The sequence below is a fragment of the Euwallacea fornicatus genome, chromosome 22 (genome assembly GCF_040115645.1).
Source record: "Euwallacea fornicatus isolate EFF26 chromosome 22, ASM4011564v1, whole genome shotgun sequence".
Taxonomy (NCBI): domain Eukaryota; kingdom Metazoa; phylum Arthropoda; class Insecta; order Coleoptera; family Curculionidae; genus Euwallacea; species Euwallacea fornicatus.
This window is the reverse complement of record NC_089562.1, coordinates 2,105,564-2,123,257: the sequence shown is the minus strand read 5'-3', so window position 1 is coordinate 2,123,257 and position 17,694 is coordinate 2,105,564. Positions and strand designations below refer to the sequence as shown.

The window sequence follows — 17,694 nt, the reverse complement described above, 5'->3', positions numbered from 1 at the left end:
GTGACAACTGTCAATTTTAACTAATTTCTGGACAATTGTCAAAAAATAGTCAAATATTCGATTTATTTTTGGAAAATTTTTATCGAAAGAGTCCTAATTTCCACGTGATTTGTATAAGATCAAATCTAAAAATAATGCCAGCACCCGAGTCCAAAGTATCCCTCTGCAGCAGATTAGGGCTGAAGCCCCTTACTACAAAAAGCCTGCTATTTTACTATGCACCGGTTCAGGGGGTACTTAGTTACACAGCCCTCTCTGTCAACGTTATGAACCCTTCTTTAGTCTTAAGGTAAAGTTCGTCTATACCCTCTACTTGAACAGAAAAATAACTATGAAACATATTTAGAATATTCCCCAAACGAGACATAACAAATGTCCTGTTATTCAACACTTTGGTAGGAAGTGGTTTGTATCTGTATAACAGACCTCATTTAGCTGCCTTACCCCAGAAAGAAAAGCTACTTTACAGGTAAATCAAATTCAAAATGTTATGGTGCATTTAATAAATGTTTAATGATCATTTAAGTGCATTTGGTGCTGTAACATTCTCACTGGGCTCAGTGCTAATTTGGGCCATAATAAGGAGCGTGGTACCTCAAAATGTGGCCCTCTGTACTGTCTGTGGCATAGGATCAGGTCTGGCTCTTATAAAAATAGCCAAAAGCTACTCGAATTCTGTGGACTCTTTGGTAGCTAAAAAGTCCTAATTTATTTTTATTTATATTTATTTTACCTGTATAGTTTGATAATGTGTAATTTGTTGCTTATTTTATTATCATTGTACTAAAAGCACATAAGTTGTTCAAATAAAACTATGAGTAGTTTTTATTATTTACTCGGTAAATTAAGTTTTATTGATTTAAAAAAACTGACATTAATAGCAGGAAAAAGTGACAATTTGACAAAATTGAGAACCAAAATTAATTCCTGTGTGGATCAGAAATACCTGAATGAACCACTAAATTCAGTGATAAGGCTAAGGATAAGTTTATACAAATTGCAATGTTGCAGGAATATAAGGAAAGCTAATATATTGCTGATATACTTCAATTTTTGAATAGTATGTGGATAGTAAAATGGTCTATTACTTGATTATGGTTGGGGAAAACAGAAAAGTTCATTTCTGAGGTCAACATATCAATCTCCTAGTAACTAATCAAGCAAATAATTTTCATAGAAATGGAGGAATTAACTGACACTATTCTTAATTGAAATAAAAATAATTTACTGACCATCAAGATAAACAAATCGATAGACATGTGTAATACAGCTAGACTGAAGGGTGGTTAAAAAAAGATCGCTTGCCTCTTCCAAACTTTGAAATAAACTGTAATATTAGCTGTGTAAAATGGCCAAAATTCATCGAACCTTGGCATAAATGGATTCCCGGATTCATTATAACTTGAGTATTGGATTAAACGTTAGCTTAATTCGAGCGATCGGAGGTAAGCTTTGACGCTTAAACTCCAACATCTTTCCATATACGTGTTGAAACATATTAAGTGATATCACTGTCTTTGGTTCAAATGTTGAATATATTATATTTAAGAATTAGGAATATATTGTTTTTTCCACATTTGACCACCATTGTAGTCAATTATCGCTAATTAAAGATGAATAACAAAATGCTATCCAAATCCTAAACAAGTTCCTTTCTCCTTAGTTCCAGCAGCACGAATGGATACCCTTTCCGAATATGCAATATGGTACAGGACAAGACCATATTAACACTTTCCAGACCTTCTCTCAGATCCTTAATATCCATTCATGTATCCATATTTAGGTACCAATGTTTAAACCATTTTGCGACAATATTCACTAACAGAAAAAAGTAAAATGCTTCCAGTGGATCTTCTCTCATATGAAAGACACTTCAGTTTTCTGTATCTCCGTGGGAGGGTCATAATGGTCGATGTTCTGACCTTTTTGTGTAATAAAGTGTGTCAGGTGTAGTGATGTCAACAATAAGCACAAGATGATGCCTGCCTTAAGCGTCATGTATAAGTGGGACAAAATTAAAATCTATGTTTATCAAGATATATTTATTTACAATTATTTTGTCACATTGTAGGGATATAATACAAAGTGGCGATATTACACAAACAAAAATACTTAATATTCATAATTTGTATAACATTATTAGGGGGCAATAAGATCGATAATAAAACATATTTGGCCAAGATAAACTGGACTGATACAGTCGAATAAGATACTGTAAGTCTTAGGGAAAAATATCACAATAATTACCTCTACCGCCTCCCGCCAACACCGAATTATCTAGCCTAAAATAGTGATTCCAAACATGCACACGAAGCCAAAAGATACAGCGAAGAATTGTCTAAGACCCGTCTTCCTTTCATTTTGCAAAATTTCGAAGAAGACCACGTACAGCAAAGTACCAGAAGCCAAGCCTTGAAGAAACACTGATATCACTTCTGAAGAATCCTGCTCGATATTACTAATAGCCATGCCGATGCCAATTCCCAAGGGACTAACCACGGCGAAAGTGAATACGTAGATCACAACCAGGAAATTCTTCATGTTAGAAGAAACGAGCTCAACTCCAATACAGAAAGCTATGACTAATTTATGAGCACTAACGGCTCCGAACATGTACCATACATTCTTAGCACTGGACTCTAATCCTACAGCGAGTCCTTCAAACAGTTCATGGACAGATAGAGCTAAAACTACCAAGAGGCCACGAATTGCCTTCACTGTAGAGTCTACGTCTCCATGAACAAAGTGACTGTGATGATGCTCTCCATGATGCTCGTGATTGTGCTTGGAAGGTTTACCAAATTCTGAGTTGTCAATCACTTCTGTAAGTTTCGTCTCTTGGGCTAAAGATTGCCTTGGGGTATCCCCCCTTCTGATCGAGAGGGTTCGGAATAATGTTGAAGGGTTGCCGGCTTTCTCCTCACGTCTAAAACAACATTATTTACCATCCTACTTAAATTTGATAATTGCAAGTACCTCCGCAAATAAACGTGGACGCACTCCTCCACTAAATACATCACAAAGAACCCAATGCACATCAAAAGCTCCGCATAATGGATCTCTATATCCGGAGTAAACTGGAGCTTTTCAAAGGATTCGGCAACTTCGGGCAACAAGTGGAGAAAGGTAGTGCAAAGCAAAACTCCACCCCCAATACCTGGAAATTGTAGGGTTAAATGTAGTGACTGAAAAAGTGAACATTAATACGGGGCCGTGTTTTTCAAAAATGAGAATGTTAAGATTTGCCCCAATCCAAAGACTTTCTCCAGATTTTCTCGAATATGCAAATAACCCGTAGGACATTTGAAACAAGCTCACGAGAGCGCAAAGTTTTTTGAAAGTTTCCAACCTATCTGAAATTAAATAAATTGGAAAAATTCTCTTAAAAAACTCAAGATTTTGTTAGGAAATTTGCTCTAGAATTGAATGAACTCTTTTGGGATGTTGGTAACACTGGTTTCTTTCGCATCCTGTACATCTCAAAATGTACTCAGTTTACTCATATGTTTCATGCATATGTAGTACACACAAAAAACATTGTTTGAAGTAGTTTGCAAAATTTATACCTATATCATTTTGTGCCAACTGCACAGCTATGCCTCTAACGACCCATCGATACTACTTTTATGTGGAATAAATGCGATTCTTACCAAGCAGCATCTGCACGTATTTGTTGCTGTCGGGTGGTCCCCCTTGTTTGTCTTTACTTACCAACCATTTGGTAAGTTTGATGGGGATCAGCCCCAAGGTGAAGGAGCAGAAGAAAAGCACACACATGGCGGTTGCCTTTGCGATGTTGGGGTTGGAGCCGTCATCCTCCCCGCTATCAAGATTACCATTAGGTTCTGATACATTTATAACTTCCATCACTGACGAAAAGTTAGATCTAAAACATGATTGACCTTTAAACTACTAATAACAATAGGAACGTGTATTTATTTTAAAAGGTACTTATGTATATGTAGGCTACTCTATCTAATCGTAGATGAAAAATGATACTGGCAAATGTCTTTTGTGGGGAAATATTAGTACCCTACTCAATAATTGTAATAAACAGGATAGGTGCCGGTGGGATTGAATTTTTATATTAGCGCGAGCAGCTAAAAAAAAAATATTTTTTTTGCAATTTATTGACGAAAACACGCCCGAGTTCCCATGAGGAATGTTATACTGCACGTCCCTTCCAAAAACAAAGAGAACAAAAATAGTCTTCCGGAGGTAAATTTAAGACGACCAGTAGAAGTTATATAACCCGACGATGCCTATAAAAATGTATATTTCCTTTAAAGACATCAAAAACTAGTTTTGTTGATTAAACCTGTATCAACTTACCTCTTTTTAACTTTTATTGATTGCAAAGCGGCTATGGGGTACTAGGAAAGGAGCACATGTAATAGTTTCCTATTGGTTTCTGGGAGCTGTCAATCACTCCATACACTTTTATACCACTTTGAAAATCGTGTGCCCTTGCCGTAATTTGAAATAACAGTAAATAATAATCTGAATTGTTTGCGATAATTCAGGTAAAAGTTTTTCAGTAGGAAATCGATGCCGTCTGCATTGTTTCGATGCAAGGAACCGTTTTTTAGTGGATTTGAAATTTGTTGACTGTGGGTTATTATCTTAAGTAATTGTCTTGCAGTTAGACACGCCTCTGACGACTCAGCTGCAAAAAGCCAGAGACGATTTGCAATTTGCAAGATGAGTGCGTGCATCGGACATGAAGTCTATCACTGGGCGAAGAAGAAGGTAATGATAAGTTTAATTGTGTGAATGGGGACAGCGGTTCGTTGTTTTCTGCACGAAAACCCTCAGCGACAGGGCTTCGGTAACATTTTGAAGTTATTTTTTACTTTTTCAATTTTTTCTAGTCCGGGTACTATCAACTTCAAACCAAAAAAACACCTAGTTCTTGATACGGAGAATAGAGCCGAAGGTTGAACTATTTTATAAAATATTATTTGCACCTCAATATGACCGATCTGACAGTCAACATCAATGACTGTCCTGAGAGTCGGGCGCACTATTTCTCTACCGAAATTCTGTGCGTTGCGCTACTGATTTCTCCTCAAGAAAACTCGATCAACTGTTTTCACATTGTTTCCAATAATTTGGATCCTAAGGCCCCATTCCGCACTTCGTTACGGTAACGCTGTTTCAAAATTGTCTGCGAAAATGCGCGACAACACACTTAAAAACTGAACAGAAAAACTGCCAGCGGCGTCCGCAAAGAGAGTTTTTTTCGGTAAAAGTGAACCGTGAAAAATATCAACTGTGTGCTGCAAATCTAAATCTGCGGTTAAAACTTAGAGCAAATATCTAAAATACTGCCGGTGCTGAGGAAAAAGTAATCGAGGGTTTAACGCCCTGCGTCTTGAAAATTGAACATATTGTGTGTATTATTAACTGCATAAACTGCTTTAATAACTTTAATATTAAATTTTTCGCCCGCTCTGAAGCATTAAAGCGAGCCGCGGAAGCCTGATTCCATACAATAAACATTTTGTATTTAATTACTAAATTTATGTGGATATGTTTTTAGGTATTTCGTATTTCTACACGCTTACTTTTCGCACGTCGTGGTTTTAGAACAAAAAAAATTAAAAGTTAACGATTACCAGCAGCAATAAGTTAAAGCAAATATAAGTGTGTTGACAAAGCGCACATGCACAACTAACTACCTTTGTAGTTACAATTTATAGTGTCAATGCCTAATTTCAATTTTAGTCATTCATTTGTGTTAAAGATCTAATTGCGATATGGGACCTTTATAAGCAAACGTAAGATGCGGATTAAATTAAGCTCTGTTCTTGATAAATCAGGTTTCTAACTGGCCACTATCCCGAAAACATTTTGTGTAATCTAATCAATCACATATAGATTTCTCTTTGTTAATAGTAAAAATTTGGGAATTTTAACAGTGCCTAACACTTTAAAATATGCTTAATTACTCAACGTAGTCAATAATGGAATAACAAGTCACTACAAGGAACAGTTTTTTCTTACCTTATAAGGTGAATTCTAGATAAGACAAATAAGATACCTGGTACCTATATAGACACAGATTGGCCTATTCACGATTACTAAATACATTTTTTATCTGTGTCCTCGCATATTTATACCGAAATGTTCACAGAATATTAATTGTCTAATATGTCTATAGATACCAGATAAATAGATACCTAATTTAAGTCTTATGGCTTTTGACATCATATCTGTAAATATCAAATTTCGAAACAAAGTATCTGCGTCGCCGATAGATAACGAAATTCGATTTGAATCTTACCTAATTGGACATGTTATTTTTTCGATTTTATGATCGATTCAGATCTGGAGAATTCTAATCAAACACCGTTTCGATTGCCATCTCTAAGCGTATCTAGGTATTTATAGATATTTATAAATCGAAAAATTATCAAATTTCAAGCACGGCTCAAATATGGATTATAGTAAATTACAATGTGCTCCAAATGTCAAATACAAATGCCTCGAAAGAAGGTACAGTTGAAAAACAATGCTTTTAGATTGTAAGTGTGTATAAACCCTATCAATTTTGCGTATTCATGCACATTTACACGTCGGAGGTTCAGACCAAGATTGTAAAATTTATGATGCGGTTGTTTAAAAGCTTGTTTAAAAGAAATTCCAAAATTAAAAAAATAACTAATGAGGGCTTAAAGGTCGCCGCTAAAGATGATCGTTGGGAAACCGGGTCGGGTCGCTGCAACATTTTTTTTTCGTTTAAAATTTGATACTAAAGATGAAGTGTAAGATGTGAGTAGTAACTTACACAAAAAGAGTTACATTTCTGAAAATACGAAAATTTGAATTTAAGTGTGGCTTGCGCCGGAACTTACATAGCCACGTTTGATACATGTGTTTAAAGATGCTGTAGGGCTACAGGAAACGAAAAAATACCTTTGTTTTGCCGACATTTTCCTATGACGCTTCCAGGATATCACGATTTTCCGGCGAATAACTTAATCAACTTGCGTGTATGAATTTCTTTAAAAACAGTACGCATATAAAATATCGCGAAATCTCACTATAATTTGCGCAACTTGACAACGTTTGCTACATTTTGAAAGCCAAAGCGCCGTCGGATTCGCGTTCGCCGGTCGCGATTGTTTGAAAAGTAAAAAACAGGCATCTTGATCCCGTCGATTCGTCTGGCGAGTGATTTTTGTTCAATTCAGCTTTTCAGCAACTTTAATAATAAAAATTACTTAAAATTTCTCTTTGAAAAATGACTGAGCTCATTCGAAAATATATATTTAATTATTGCTGCATTGTTTGCAACTTCATACGCCACCTGCAGGGTTTTACCATAATTCTTGAGCGTTACACGTGTGTGTGACTATGCCTCGTCGACCTTCTCGCTTGTAACAAGACAAGTACGTTACCATGGTCATTAATACACAAAACGCCGCAGAATCGACTTGTTTTCGAGTTCTACGATCCCTGAGTGTTACCCCAAACAGACAAATCTTGGACGAATTTCAAACGTTAGGAAACCAATTATGGAAAGTAAATTAGTTGTCGCTTCGTAACCGAATTATTCAACATCAATTCCAAAAGGGATTTCTTCGATTTACAAAGCAGCAATTCTCAAACCTTTAAGATGCGGTAATTAAAGTAATCATCTTTGTCTGGCTTGTCCTTGTTTCACAAGTAGCAATTTATTGTACTTTGTATTCTCCATGAAATCCGTGTCCCATTAGGAATTCACGAGTTAACACGTAAAAAAACACAAACATTAGCAAAAACCCATAATTTTGCAACAAATCGTTGCTTCGTGCTTGCATATTACGATATAATTTTAGAAATCGAATATTTGCATCAATTCAAACAGGCAATGCAACTATTGTCAAAAGAGACAATAATCTCGCCTTTTTGCCATGAGAGTTATTGGAGCAGATAAAATTTCGATCTTGGAACATCCGGCAATTTAATAATGGTAAAATTTTACGAAACGCTTATAAAACTGCTGTTTTACCAAGTACGACCGCAAATAGACGGAGATAAACGATTTTTAAATTGGAAAAAATTGGAACCGGGAAAAATATAATTTCTCTTAACGCCCCCGGTAGGGCTGCGTTGGTGTCATACTACTTCTAAATGACATAAGACAACAAGTAAAACATTATTCGGTCAATACAATTATATTCTTTTATTGTTATTTGCTATTTTGATGCCTAAAACAATGGGGAAAATAACACCGGTTTCAATTCAACAAATACCGACAAAAACAAAAAAACCATAATGATGTAGTATACCACAAACTTTAATTTATTACCACCCACACTTACTGGGAACCCCTTCATGAGGAATCCCCCTTGGAATATAATAATTTTGCCAAACCCATCAGAAACCACAGTAATGCACGCATGTCAATTATTACCATAGGTACCATAGATACCCTCTCTCTTATGAAATCAAAACTTTGCCCACCACTGAAACACACTGACCAGTGGTGATGTTGAAAGTTCCTGTCGGCCGTTAAGAGTCGGTAGATATTTCTTTGGCAGGAAATTGTTTCACCATCACTCAGTATGTTGTATTATTGGACCAGTTAGTGCGATTTGTGGGACCCGTAGTGAGTGCATGTGTAAGAAGGTACTTGAAGTCAGCGTGGTGTGTCTCGAATTGTTTATTGTTTGCGGAGGAGTACTGGTCCTCGTGGAAAATTATAATTAAAGGAGATTTTCGGTGAGTATAAATGCATTTTAAGTAAATGGTATTTTTTAGTTTAGTGCCAGCTTTAGCTGTATCAATTTAGAGGCCGTCGGCTTACGATTTCAAAGAAAATATACAAATTTGCAAAAACTTCTATTATTACGTTTCATCTGTAATAATTTGCTTGAACAAAAATGGGGTTTAAAATCTGTTATTGCTTTCGAAATGTTATTTTATTTGCGCTATAAGCTCCTTTCCCTTAAAAATATCTAAAATGGCTGTCCAGATATTGTGCCTTTAGCGATGCGGAAGCAATTACACGTATAAGTTTTTTGATGGACCTTTTTAAATCTAATGTTTCTGACAAATTCACAATTCCGGTACAAAATTTCATTTGGAATCATTAAGTCACATAGGCAAAACGTTTTTCTAGCAAAGTTGCTTCCTAACTAAATTACGAATAGTTGAAAAAGTGAGCTTTCCCACTGTCTGATCGCTAAATGTGCCCCTAAAAAATCGATCTAGTACGCCTCCGTTTCAGTACCAAATGGACCTCTCCATGTGGACAGTACAAATATGTATACTGGCTGTGGAATATACAAAAATATCATCTCAGCGTTTTACTATGTTCCTGTAAGAAATAATTTCTTCAAAGGCCTAGATTCCCAAGTGATGTTTTCGTTGAAATCAATGTTTCTATACGCCTGGTGTGCCTCTGTTTCAATACCAACTGGAATTCAGTTGTCATAATACTGACTTGGAAAATGATCAGTCTTTAAAGTTAGGTCTTTCAGTATTTCATTGTGGAGCGCAACCTCTGAGTACTCTACTCACTATGGCTTCACCTTAATATCAAGTAGAAATTTGTTATCAAAGCTTATATTGCTAACTTTATACCATAGAGAAGTATCACAAGCACTGACGAATTATGCTCTTAAACAAATCGCCAAGTTTAAAAAAAAAATTGCTTTTTCCATATTTTACGACACGATAAAACCCCTGAAGGTCTCACACCGAAATACCCCTCTACTTTAAATTCAAAATGAAGTTATAATGTTGAAATTTGAACAGCGGCTTTAAAGCTACACGCAAATGCTGTAGCCAGTAGCGTTCTAAAAAAATGAATAAAAAAAAGATTCCACTTTTGCCGACGCGTCTATTTCAATAACCCCAAGACGCGTCGCTTAACACGCTCCTGTTTAATCATTGTTTAAGATTATTATTCATACAACAGAAAAGTATACAAACAGTGGCGTACCGTCCGCCACTATGCTACTTTTACTAAAACTATGAACAATTTAAAAAGTTATTCTTTAATTTGGCTTTTAATCGTCGAGAACTTGAGACTGACAGAATCTCCCTGCGATCACTGTAAAGTGTGTGTGTTTAATACAAATAATGCGTTTTTGGGAAATTCTCATTCATGTGTAATATTATTTCCGCAAGTGAGTTCTAAATGAGTCATGTTTAATTTGTATTGTTAATGCAAAATCGCAAACACATCTGGAACTAGAACATCAAAACAAAGGCCATCAACTTATCTATAAGTGATGTCGTCTCAGAGACTACAAAGTTCTTGACAAATCCGAAAGCAAAGACTTGAACCCAAAAACAATAGGGCAAAATGGAGACTTACGTGTTGCTCGCCATGACTTAATCCAACACAAAAGCGCCACTCGAATTACGCTCGTTACCAATTTCTTCGCCATTAATAAGCCACTTTAACCCTTTCTCTTTCAAGGAAGGCCGATAAAGTTACACATTGCATTGGTCAGCGTCCTCCAATCCCAGTCTTATCCATGCTTCAAAGATCTTTCTAAACTGACTATTCATTGTTCTGTATCATGAATAAACAATTTTCGTAAACTTCTACAATAACGAACCCCTCTGTAATGGTTTTCAATGATTCTTTTGGCATCCATCTCTCTCCCACATTGGGCTCTCTGGTCGCTCAACACGGGACTAACATCAATGAGCTAGTAGTGACCCTTGGTCTTCGAGCAGATAGAGATCTAAAAATATTTCTTTCTGTTATTTTAACAATAATATTAATGGCTAAGTCGCAGCAGAATTTATGTCTTGTTTATTTATTTATGTGATTAGTAGCTTTATAGTAGTGTTCCAGGTCTCGTGGGTTAAATTAGTGTGTTTTGCGTAGGCGAAGATGTTATCTGCTAAGTCGACAAATTCAGGTATGCCACCGACATAAATCATTAGTTTTAACTTCTCTAGATGAGTATAAAACGAACCCAAGATGGTTCAAAAAGTGAACGAACATCCAAGTGGCTCAAAAGTTCGTCGCAAGTTTAGTGCAGGTGAGGTGGTCAGTTATTTAAGAAATCGCTTTATGATCCAGTAATAATTATATTTTTTTAATGGGTACTTTTACCATCACCTAAACGACTCATGTTTTCATTAATTAAATTTGCTGCTAGTATGGTTCGCCATGCGTGAAGTTCCCTGAACAAATGGTTATTATCTGCATTATGCCAGCGCTATTTACTAATCATAATATAACTGTTTAAATAATCCTGAAATTCTAATAACCACTTAAATGACAAAAATTTTTTCAAGAATAATAATTATTTGCCTATTAAGGTTTTCAGACTGTTTAGAATGTTTAGTTAATAAAAGTGATATGCTTATCATGTACTTATTGCAATATACCATGTACTACATCCGCTAAGTACAATAACTGTTTTGTCAAATTAATAACTTGCTCAGTAATCCTTTAGTGCTTGAAAATATATTCTTAAGTACTTTTCACTTTCCTGGGTAATAAAAATATTTAACTATAATTTCATTGAAAAAAAAACGATATTCAAATTAACCATTATACAAATTTTTATGTAAATAAAATGCCTTTAGGGGGCTGACTCGGCTAAGTAGACAGATGATTAATTCGGCAATAACAAACATAGATCCAGCGGCTAGTTATTCACTTGTATCTCGCATTACATCCTGTGCAATTTAGGTAAAGCCTGTTTTACATTTTATTTAAGGACGTCATTGTTTATTGTTAGCAGTCATTCCATAATCAGGTCTTCAAAGTTATTCAAGGAATTCATTCAAGTTTTTTGACCCAAACTGGTCCATACATAGTTACATCTGAACGCAGCTGTGGTTTTAAACTAAATAAAATATTATTATTACCTAATTAATTTCAACCAGTTTAACAGACAATTAATTAGCACAAAGCTGGTTTCAGACGAACTCCTTTTGTTTTTTTGTTTCTGAAAAACCAATTAATGCAAATTCAGGAGACGTTGTCTTGGGTCCCGAATCTGAAAAATAACCGTTGATTGTTGATGATAGTACCGTTAGCTCAATTTCAATTTTAAAGTCGGACCGTGAAGAAGGACGACATCGATCATGCAAGTAAAGAAACGTGCAATGCAATAATGCACGTAATTAAAGGTGAAAATGGTTCGATTTAATCGATTTGATAAGCCAGGAGGAGGTACATAATGCTATACTCGATGATACATAACAACATAAAATGACGTGGATACTGAATTCTTAGTCAACTTTAGTTAGAAACAGGTCCAGCAAAAACAGCAGGGCTCTGTATTAGAACTTCCTCCTGGAGGATTTCATCATTGCAGTTTGAACTTTTAATTATTGTATTTAATTCGTGGGAGAAATTACCTTCAACTCTGTAAACCTCTAAGATTTGTATGTGCAAGAACAATTATATTTTACTTTAAAAATCTAAAAAAAAAATTATTCGCCTTTTTGCATACTGTTGACGAGACAATGCCAAATATATATATATATATAATTAATTTGAATTAAACCTAATGGTACGATGACAAAAACGAACTTCGTCACTGGATTCTACGGTAAAAACTTTCTCACAATTCGTTATTACTGTTTCGATACCTTCTTGGATAAATGAAATTCTCAGACCACCCAAAATCCGTAATTTATAAAAACACCCTGTATCGACCAAACCAAGATAGAGATGACTTTTCTGTCTCTGTCAACTATTGTTTCATAAAAATGAATCACAGAATTGCGATAACCGTATATCTCTAATTTCAATAATATCTTAGATGCTCGATAAGACTATCGAATTTGAAACAACTTATACTTTGCATCCTTGAATGTCCAATACCCGTACTTCATTAGATTTCTTTGTAATTGGTTAATTCATACATTATTCATATATACCACTATGCTTACATGTGAGAATTCACCCTTTACATCACTTCTTCTTTGAACCGCCTTGCAATGAAACCTGACATATATACACCATAATTCATATGGACTAATAGGACAGATATAGGCGTAGGTGTCAATGGGCGTTAATAATGTATATATCTGGGAAGAAAAGACATTTGAACCAAAAGGACAGGGCAGATTGGTTTTCTGCTTGGCACTACCAACGCGAGGTTTTCGTTCATTCTGTTGTAATCTTGAGAAAAAGAAATTTTGGTTTCACAGAAAGGGTTATCTTTTTTCCTTACATACATATAGTTATCAAATATTATTTGGTAGATATACTGGGGATTCTGTGAATTTTTCTTCAAAGAGGAGACTCCTGAATTAAAGCGGAAAATGCCATTCTTCTTAACAGGAAGTGACGCCTTTTAACTGCAACATTCCCAAAAGCATAACCACAAACAAAAACTAAATGAAAGGTTTATTCGTGGGATCAATGCGATCTAGGTTATATTGCTCTCTCTCTCTCTCTCTCTCTCTCTCTCTCTCTCTCTTTTATGCAAAGGATTGCCTTCTTTAACCGCAACTTACTCCAATCTCTAATTTAATCAATTCATCATTAAGAAAAAATATGCTTCCCGCACAAGATTCGTATAATAGTCTACATATTGTTTCTTTATTTTATTAGGACTGCAAATGCACGTTATTGTACTAGAACTATAAGGAATAAGTTCATGACAACACAACAATATCATAAAGAGACTTTCACAATCAAATCGAACATAATAATTATTAATAACTGTGCTGAATGATTTATGCCTTTATACCTGAAAAAGTTAAGTAAATAAATTAAAAACAGCAAAATGCAATAGGGAAACCCTCGCCAACTTGTTGTCGCTTCATAAGCAAAATTGTAATAAAATCAGAAAATCAGGACATTTTTTTATCACTAAACTACTCAACATTAAATTCGATCAGCTTTTTCTGCCAAAACTAAATGGAGTCTTCCTTATTTATTATACTTTCTTTTATCAATTGAAAAAACTTAAACGGCTGCTTTAGTAGTTACTTTCTAATGTCACTCTCAGTAAAAGTCTTTTCGAGAATGGAAAACGGAGCATTTTCGCAGAATTGGAAAAGTGCATTCTTTATGGAAGAAATGAACACATTCAGCTTATAACTCCTCAAAAGCCACATAAATTGAAGAAAACACATTGAGCCAAAGATAAATTGCCATGCATACATTCCTAGGTTCTTTTGCCTATAAAATAAATTAACAGGCAGGTGAACAACCTATAAACCTTAGCGATTTTTCTTGTGTCTTGTTCACCTCAAGTACGCACAATTTCTTAACCGAGAATTAATGGCTTCAATTCACCCAAGAAATGTTCATATTGTTTATTTTTGTTGTAGTACATATGTATATTACATCTTGCAGCATTCGGACTATTTTGTTTGAAGAAGTGTTTAAAGTTCGCGCATACAGTACTAACACTTGCAGATAATGCATCATTTATAGTACATTTTTGAGTAAAATTGCCCTTGGCAAATGTCCGTGAAACTTGTAATTGTTATTACTCACATTTCTCTCATACACCCTATATAAGGGCCTCAATTAATTCCTTCATTAACACAAGCAAGATGCACAACAAATGTACTTTCCTTCATCACAGATCCCTTGCAAACCTATTCCATCGCCAGCGAAGAATGACCATCCTTTCTTAGGCTCATCAGCATTTAGCAGCAATGGAGACCATAGAGAGCCAAGTCAGCTCTTCAAACGGCGACCTTATTGTTGCCAAAGTGGTGGCGATGCTGGTTCTGGGTCTCTCCTCCTTCCTCCTGGGCCTCCTGCCTATGAAACTAGCAAAGCTGCCCTCATTCAAATCCATAGACGGAGATAAGAATCTCCTTCTGTCGCTGCTGCTATGCTTTGGAGGGGGAGTGCTCCTTTTCACTACTTTCATCCACCTCCAGCCTGAAGTCAGGGAGTTCTTCCAAATTTTACAGGCCCACCACAAACTGCCCAACATTGATCTAAAAGGAGTTCCTATTTCAGAGCTAGTTTTCTGTTTGGGTTTCTTTTTCGTGTACTTAATTGAGGAACTAGTGCATATGTGCCTGGATAAGAAGGTTCATAATGAGGCCCTCCATAGGTACGAACATATCATCCGAATTCTCTCAGTTCACCCATTTGCATGTTAATTTAGATCCCTCTCAATTCGCTGCAATTCTCGTAAGGCGGATAATATGACCATCCCCAGAGTTACCCTCACAAAATTTGATGATGGTAACATCAGCTACATCTCCAACTCCAATAAAGAGCTGCTCAACTCGCAAACCACTATAAACATTGAGAAACACGGGGGACACTCCCATCATGTCCTCGACGACTCCATTAAAAATCCCCTCGGAGGGTTTTTGGCTGTGGTGGCTTTGAGCTTCCATGCCATCTTCGAAGGCTTGGCTGTAGGGCTGGAGGGCAGCGTGGAAAAAGTCTGGTACCTGTTCGGGGCCATTGCCACCCATAAATTGGTCATTGGGTTCTGCGTGGGAATCGAGCTAGTGACGTCCAAAACCAAAGCTATGTTGGTTGTGTTGTATATTGGTACTTTTGCTGTGGTTACCCCGTTAGGTAAATATATTACACACATTTTACATTGAGTTGTACATTTTTGTGCATCTCCAGGCATTGGCATTGGGATTATTATAAGCGATTGGGGGAGCAACCAGGAAAACTTAATTTGTGTGGTGCTCCAAGGCATGGCCGCTGGTACTTTACTCTACGTGGTGTTCTTCGAAGTGCTGTCCAGAGAGAAAGACAACAAGCATAGTGGAATGTGGCAGCTTCTGGCAATCTTGGCAGGATTCCTTGTCATGTTCGCCCTGCAAATGTTAAGTGAGTAAAATAATAAGTCAAACCTGAGTTGATTTGAGGTCAAGTTTATAGCTACAATTTGATGATTATAGGAGGCAGTTTCGCAATTTTTACAAACAGGGATGACTATAGTTGATTAAAGATTTTGTTTCAAGGATTATTTACTCGTTAATTAGAAAAATTGATGAATTTGAGGTTTCTTAGCGTTTTTGCCGCGTCGAATGGAAATTTAGTTATTAGACGGAGGCCCGTGAAAACGAAAGTTCAGACACCGTGCCATCGGAAACTCAATATTATACATGATGCCTGCAGATCAATAGATGCGTTCAGGCGTGAATGTTAATTAGCCTTTCGTAGATTGACCGCTCATGACCTTCCATCTACCTTTAGTATACCAACTTTTGCTTCTACTGCAGTCACATGATGGTACCCTACTTTCTATAACAAGGTTTGATTAAAAATCATTTACTTCCTATATTCTTTGATTTGCCGAGTTTTTTCGCGGTTGCTGAACTTGGATGCCGCTCTGAGTTCCTTCCTTACAACAAAGCATTCTTGCATCGATTTTTCCACTCATCCGCGTTCTAAAATGATTTGGGAATGACGTGTTTTGCCTTCAAACTCAACTTTTTTAGGCCTTTTGTAGCCGCAGTTCTCCTTAATTTCGGAAACCGTATCACATGTTTGAATCGAGATATCATAGTTCAGCATTAACAAAGAGTGGCCATGGCGGATGCTACTGGGAAGGTAACCCTAGCAGCAAAATACAAGGATAGTTAATGGGATTAGTAATTGCAATTGGGTTTTTATCAATAACTTTTCCGCATTACCGGAATTAATCGACAAAGACCTTCAACTTGATTTGTAATACGAAACTTTCTTTGCTCAGTGAATAAAACGCATTGTTCGCAAGACACTGAAACTTCACTTCCATTCAGTTGTATAAGAATTTTATAATTTCGCTAAGCGAATTGGTCAAGTTTTTGCAATAATAATTTCTCCATTTCCTCCATGAAACAATTTTGTTCTTTCGAATGAATCAACACTCACCTTACATAACAATCAGCCATATATTTCAAGGATAGACTTACCTCTCTTTTTTTTATTATTGTGTTAACCTTGAATAATACGATAAATGTAAAACTAATTCTCAACAGATTAATCAAGCATTGGGTCAAGTTTCTTGGTATTTTCTTGTTGTGTGCACGTACTATTAAATTGATAAAATAATGTTTTTCCTGTATTACTTAATAGGTTGCAGTGTTGTATAAAATGTTAGAGTTATTGATCACATCTTTGTTAAGAATTCGAATGATTTTTTTATGATTTTCTAGTGGGACATGAACATTCTCATGGGGGAGTTGAACACCACCATCACCACCATGAAGAAGAAAACCATCTAAATTTTGAAACCACCACTCAAATAGAGCGTATTCTCGGTCGATAATGGTTGTTTTATAGCTCCCATCTTTTCAATATGCTTCGTTACTTGAAGTCATTTTAGTTTTTAGATTTCTTTTAAGCGGTGCCATTATTCGTTATATTTTATAATGCGGCTCATTGTGCATTAAAACGTGATATTTTTAGGCACTTATTTTGTTATAATTATTTTATGAATAATTTATTTTTATAGCAGATGATAGAAACTAACTATTTTAGTATGTCTTGTTTTAAGGTAGTCCTAGTGATTTTTATATAATGTAAGGTATAATTTATTATATCCACAGCTAACTTATAAAATCACATTGCTCTTATATAAAGTGACAGTAATTGTTGTAAAGGTATAGCGCTTTTCTTGCTTGAAGCTTTAAATGATTTTAAACGCTCTGAAGATCAGTAATTTAAGTATGTTTTTATATAAATAAATATTAAGTATTTTAAATAAAAGCTGTTAAAGGGTTTTCTTTAAAAAAAAAATGCGAACTTAAAAATATTGGCATTTTTTGGTAATATTCAGTATCTATCTTTAATACAAT

The 17,694-nt window shown here is 35.6% G+C and overlaps 3 protein-coding genes across 7 annotated transcripts; 2 read left to right on the top strand and 1 right to left on the bottom strand.

Moving 5' to 3' along the window:
* The first annotated feature begins 30 nt into the window (after positions 1–30).
* LOC136346121 (uncharacterized) lies at positions 31–844 on the top strand. Its single transcript, XM_066295016.1, has 3 exons — positions 31–289; positions 347–469; positions 527–844. The coding sequence occupies exons 1-3, from the start codon at positions 135–137 to the stop codon at positions 705–707; spliced, it is 459 nt and encodes a 152-aa protein (XP_066151113.1). The 5' UTR covers positions 31–134; the 3' UTR covers positions 708–844.
* A 1,183-nt stretch (positions 845–2,027) lies between these two features.
* On the bottom strand, positions 2,028–10,679 carry LOC136346285 (zinc transporter ZIP3-like). 3 transcript variants are annotated; one of them, XM_066295317.1, is made up of 5 exons: positions 10,560–10,679; positions 10,313–10,501; positions 3,651–3,886; positions 2,977–3,157; positions 2,028–2,926 (listed from the first exon to the last, which is right to left on the bottom strand). In XM_066295317.1, exons 2-5 carry the CDS (start codon positions 10,324–10,326, stop codon positions 2,278–2,280), a joined length of 1,080 nt encoding a protein of 359 aa, XP_066151414.1. In that variant the 5' UTR covers positions 10,327–10,501; positions 10,560–10,679; the 3' UTR covers positions 2,028–2,277. The 3 variants fall into 3 exon arrangements, with proteins under 3 accessions (XP_066151414.1, XP_066151415.1, XP_066151416.1); XM_066295318.1 differs by lacking the exons at positions 10,313–10,501; positions 10,560–10,679 and adding an exon at positions 6,007–6,156; XM_066295319.1 differs by lacking the exons at positions 10,313–10,501; positions 10,560–10,679 and adding an exon at positions 4,333–5,121.
* Positions 8,379–17,605, top strand: LOC136346284 (zinc transporter ZIP1-like). Of its 3 annotated transcripts, none has more exons than XM_066295313.1 (5): positions 8,379–8,709; positions 14,514–14,996; positions 15,051–15,475; positions 15,530–15,739; positions 17,053–17,605. In XM_066295313.1, the coding sequence occupies exons 2-5, from the start codon at positions 14,587–14,589 to the stop codon at positions 17,163–17,165; spliced, it is 1,158 nt and encodes a 385-aa protein (XP_066151410.1). In that variant the 5' UTR covers positions 8,379–8,709; positions 14,514–14,586; the 3' UTR covers positions 17,166–17,605. The 3 variants fall into 3 exon arrangements, with proteins under 3 accessions (XP_066151410.1, XP_066151411.1, XP_066151412.1); XM_066295314.1 differs by lacking the exon at positions 8,379–8,709 and adding an exon at positions 10,732–10,868; XM_066295315.1 differs by lacking the exon at positions 8,379–8,709 and adding an exon at positions 10,871–10,991.
* The last annotated feature ends 89 nt before the right edge of the window (positions 17,606–17,694 follow it).

Bases quoted from the DNA above. Each gene is read 5' to 3' on its own strand.
- LOC136346121 (XM_066295016.1), top strand. From the start codon at position 135: ATGCCAGCACCCGAGTCCAAAGTATCCCTCTGCAGCAGATTAGGGCTG. The intron at 290-346 runs GTAAAGTTCGTC...AAACATATTTAG, and splicing joins AACCCTTCTTTAGTCTTAAG to AATATTCCCCAAACGAGACA. The intron at 470-526 runs GTAAATCAAATT...TGATCATTTAAG, and splicing joins AAAGAAAAGCTACTTTACAG to TGCATTTGGTGCTGTAACAT.
- LOC136346285 (XM_066295317.1), bottom strand. The intron at 3,158-3,650 runs GTAAGAATCGCA...TACAATTTCCAG, and splicing joins ATACGTGCAGATGCTGCTTG to GTATTGGGGGTGGAGTTTTG. The intron at 2,927-2,976 runs GTACTTGCAATT...ATGTTGTTTTAG, and splicing joins GTCCACGTTTATTTGCGGAG to ACGTGAGGAGAAAGCCGGCA.
- LOC136346284 (XM_066295313.1), top strand. From the start codon at position 14,587: ATGGAGACCATAGAGAGCCAAGTCAGCTCTTCAAACGGCGACCTTATT. The intron at 14,997-15,050 runs GTACGAACATAT...ATGTTAATTTAG, and splicing joins CATAATGAGGCCCTCCATAG to ATCCCTCTCAATTCGCTGCA. The intron at 15,740-17,052 runs GTGAGTAAAATA...ATGATTTTCTAG, and splicing joins GTTCGCCCTGCAAATGTTAA to TGGGACATGAACATTCTCAT.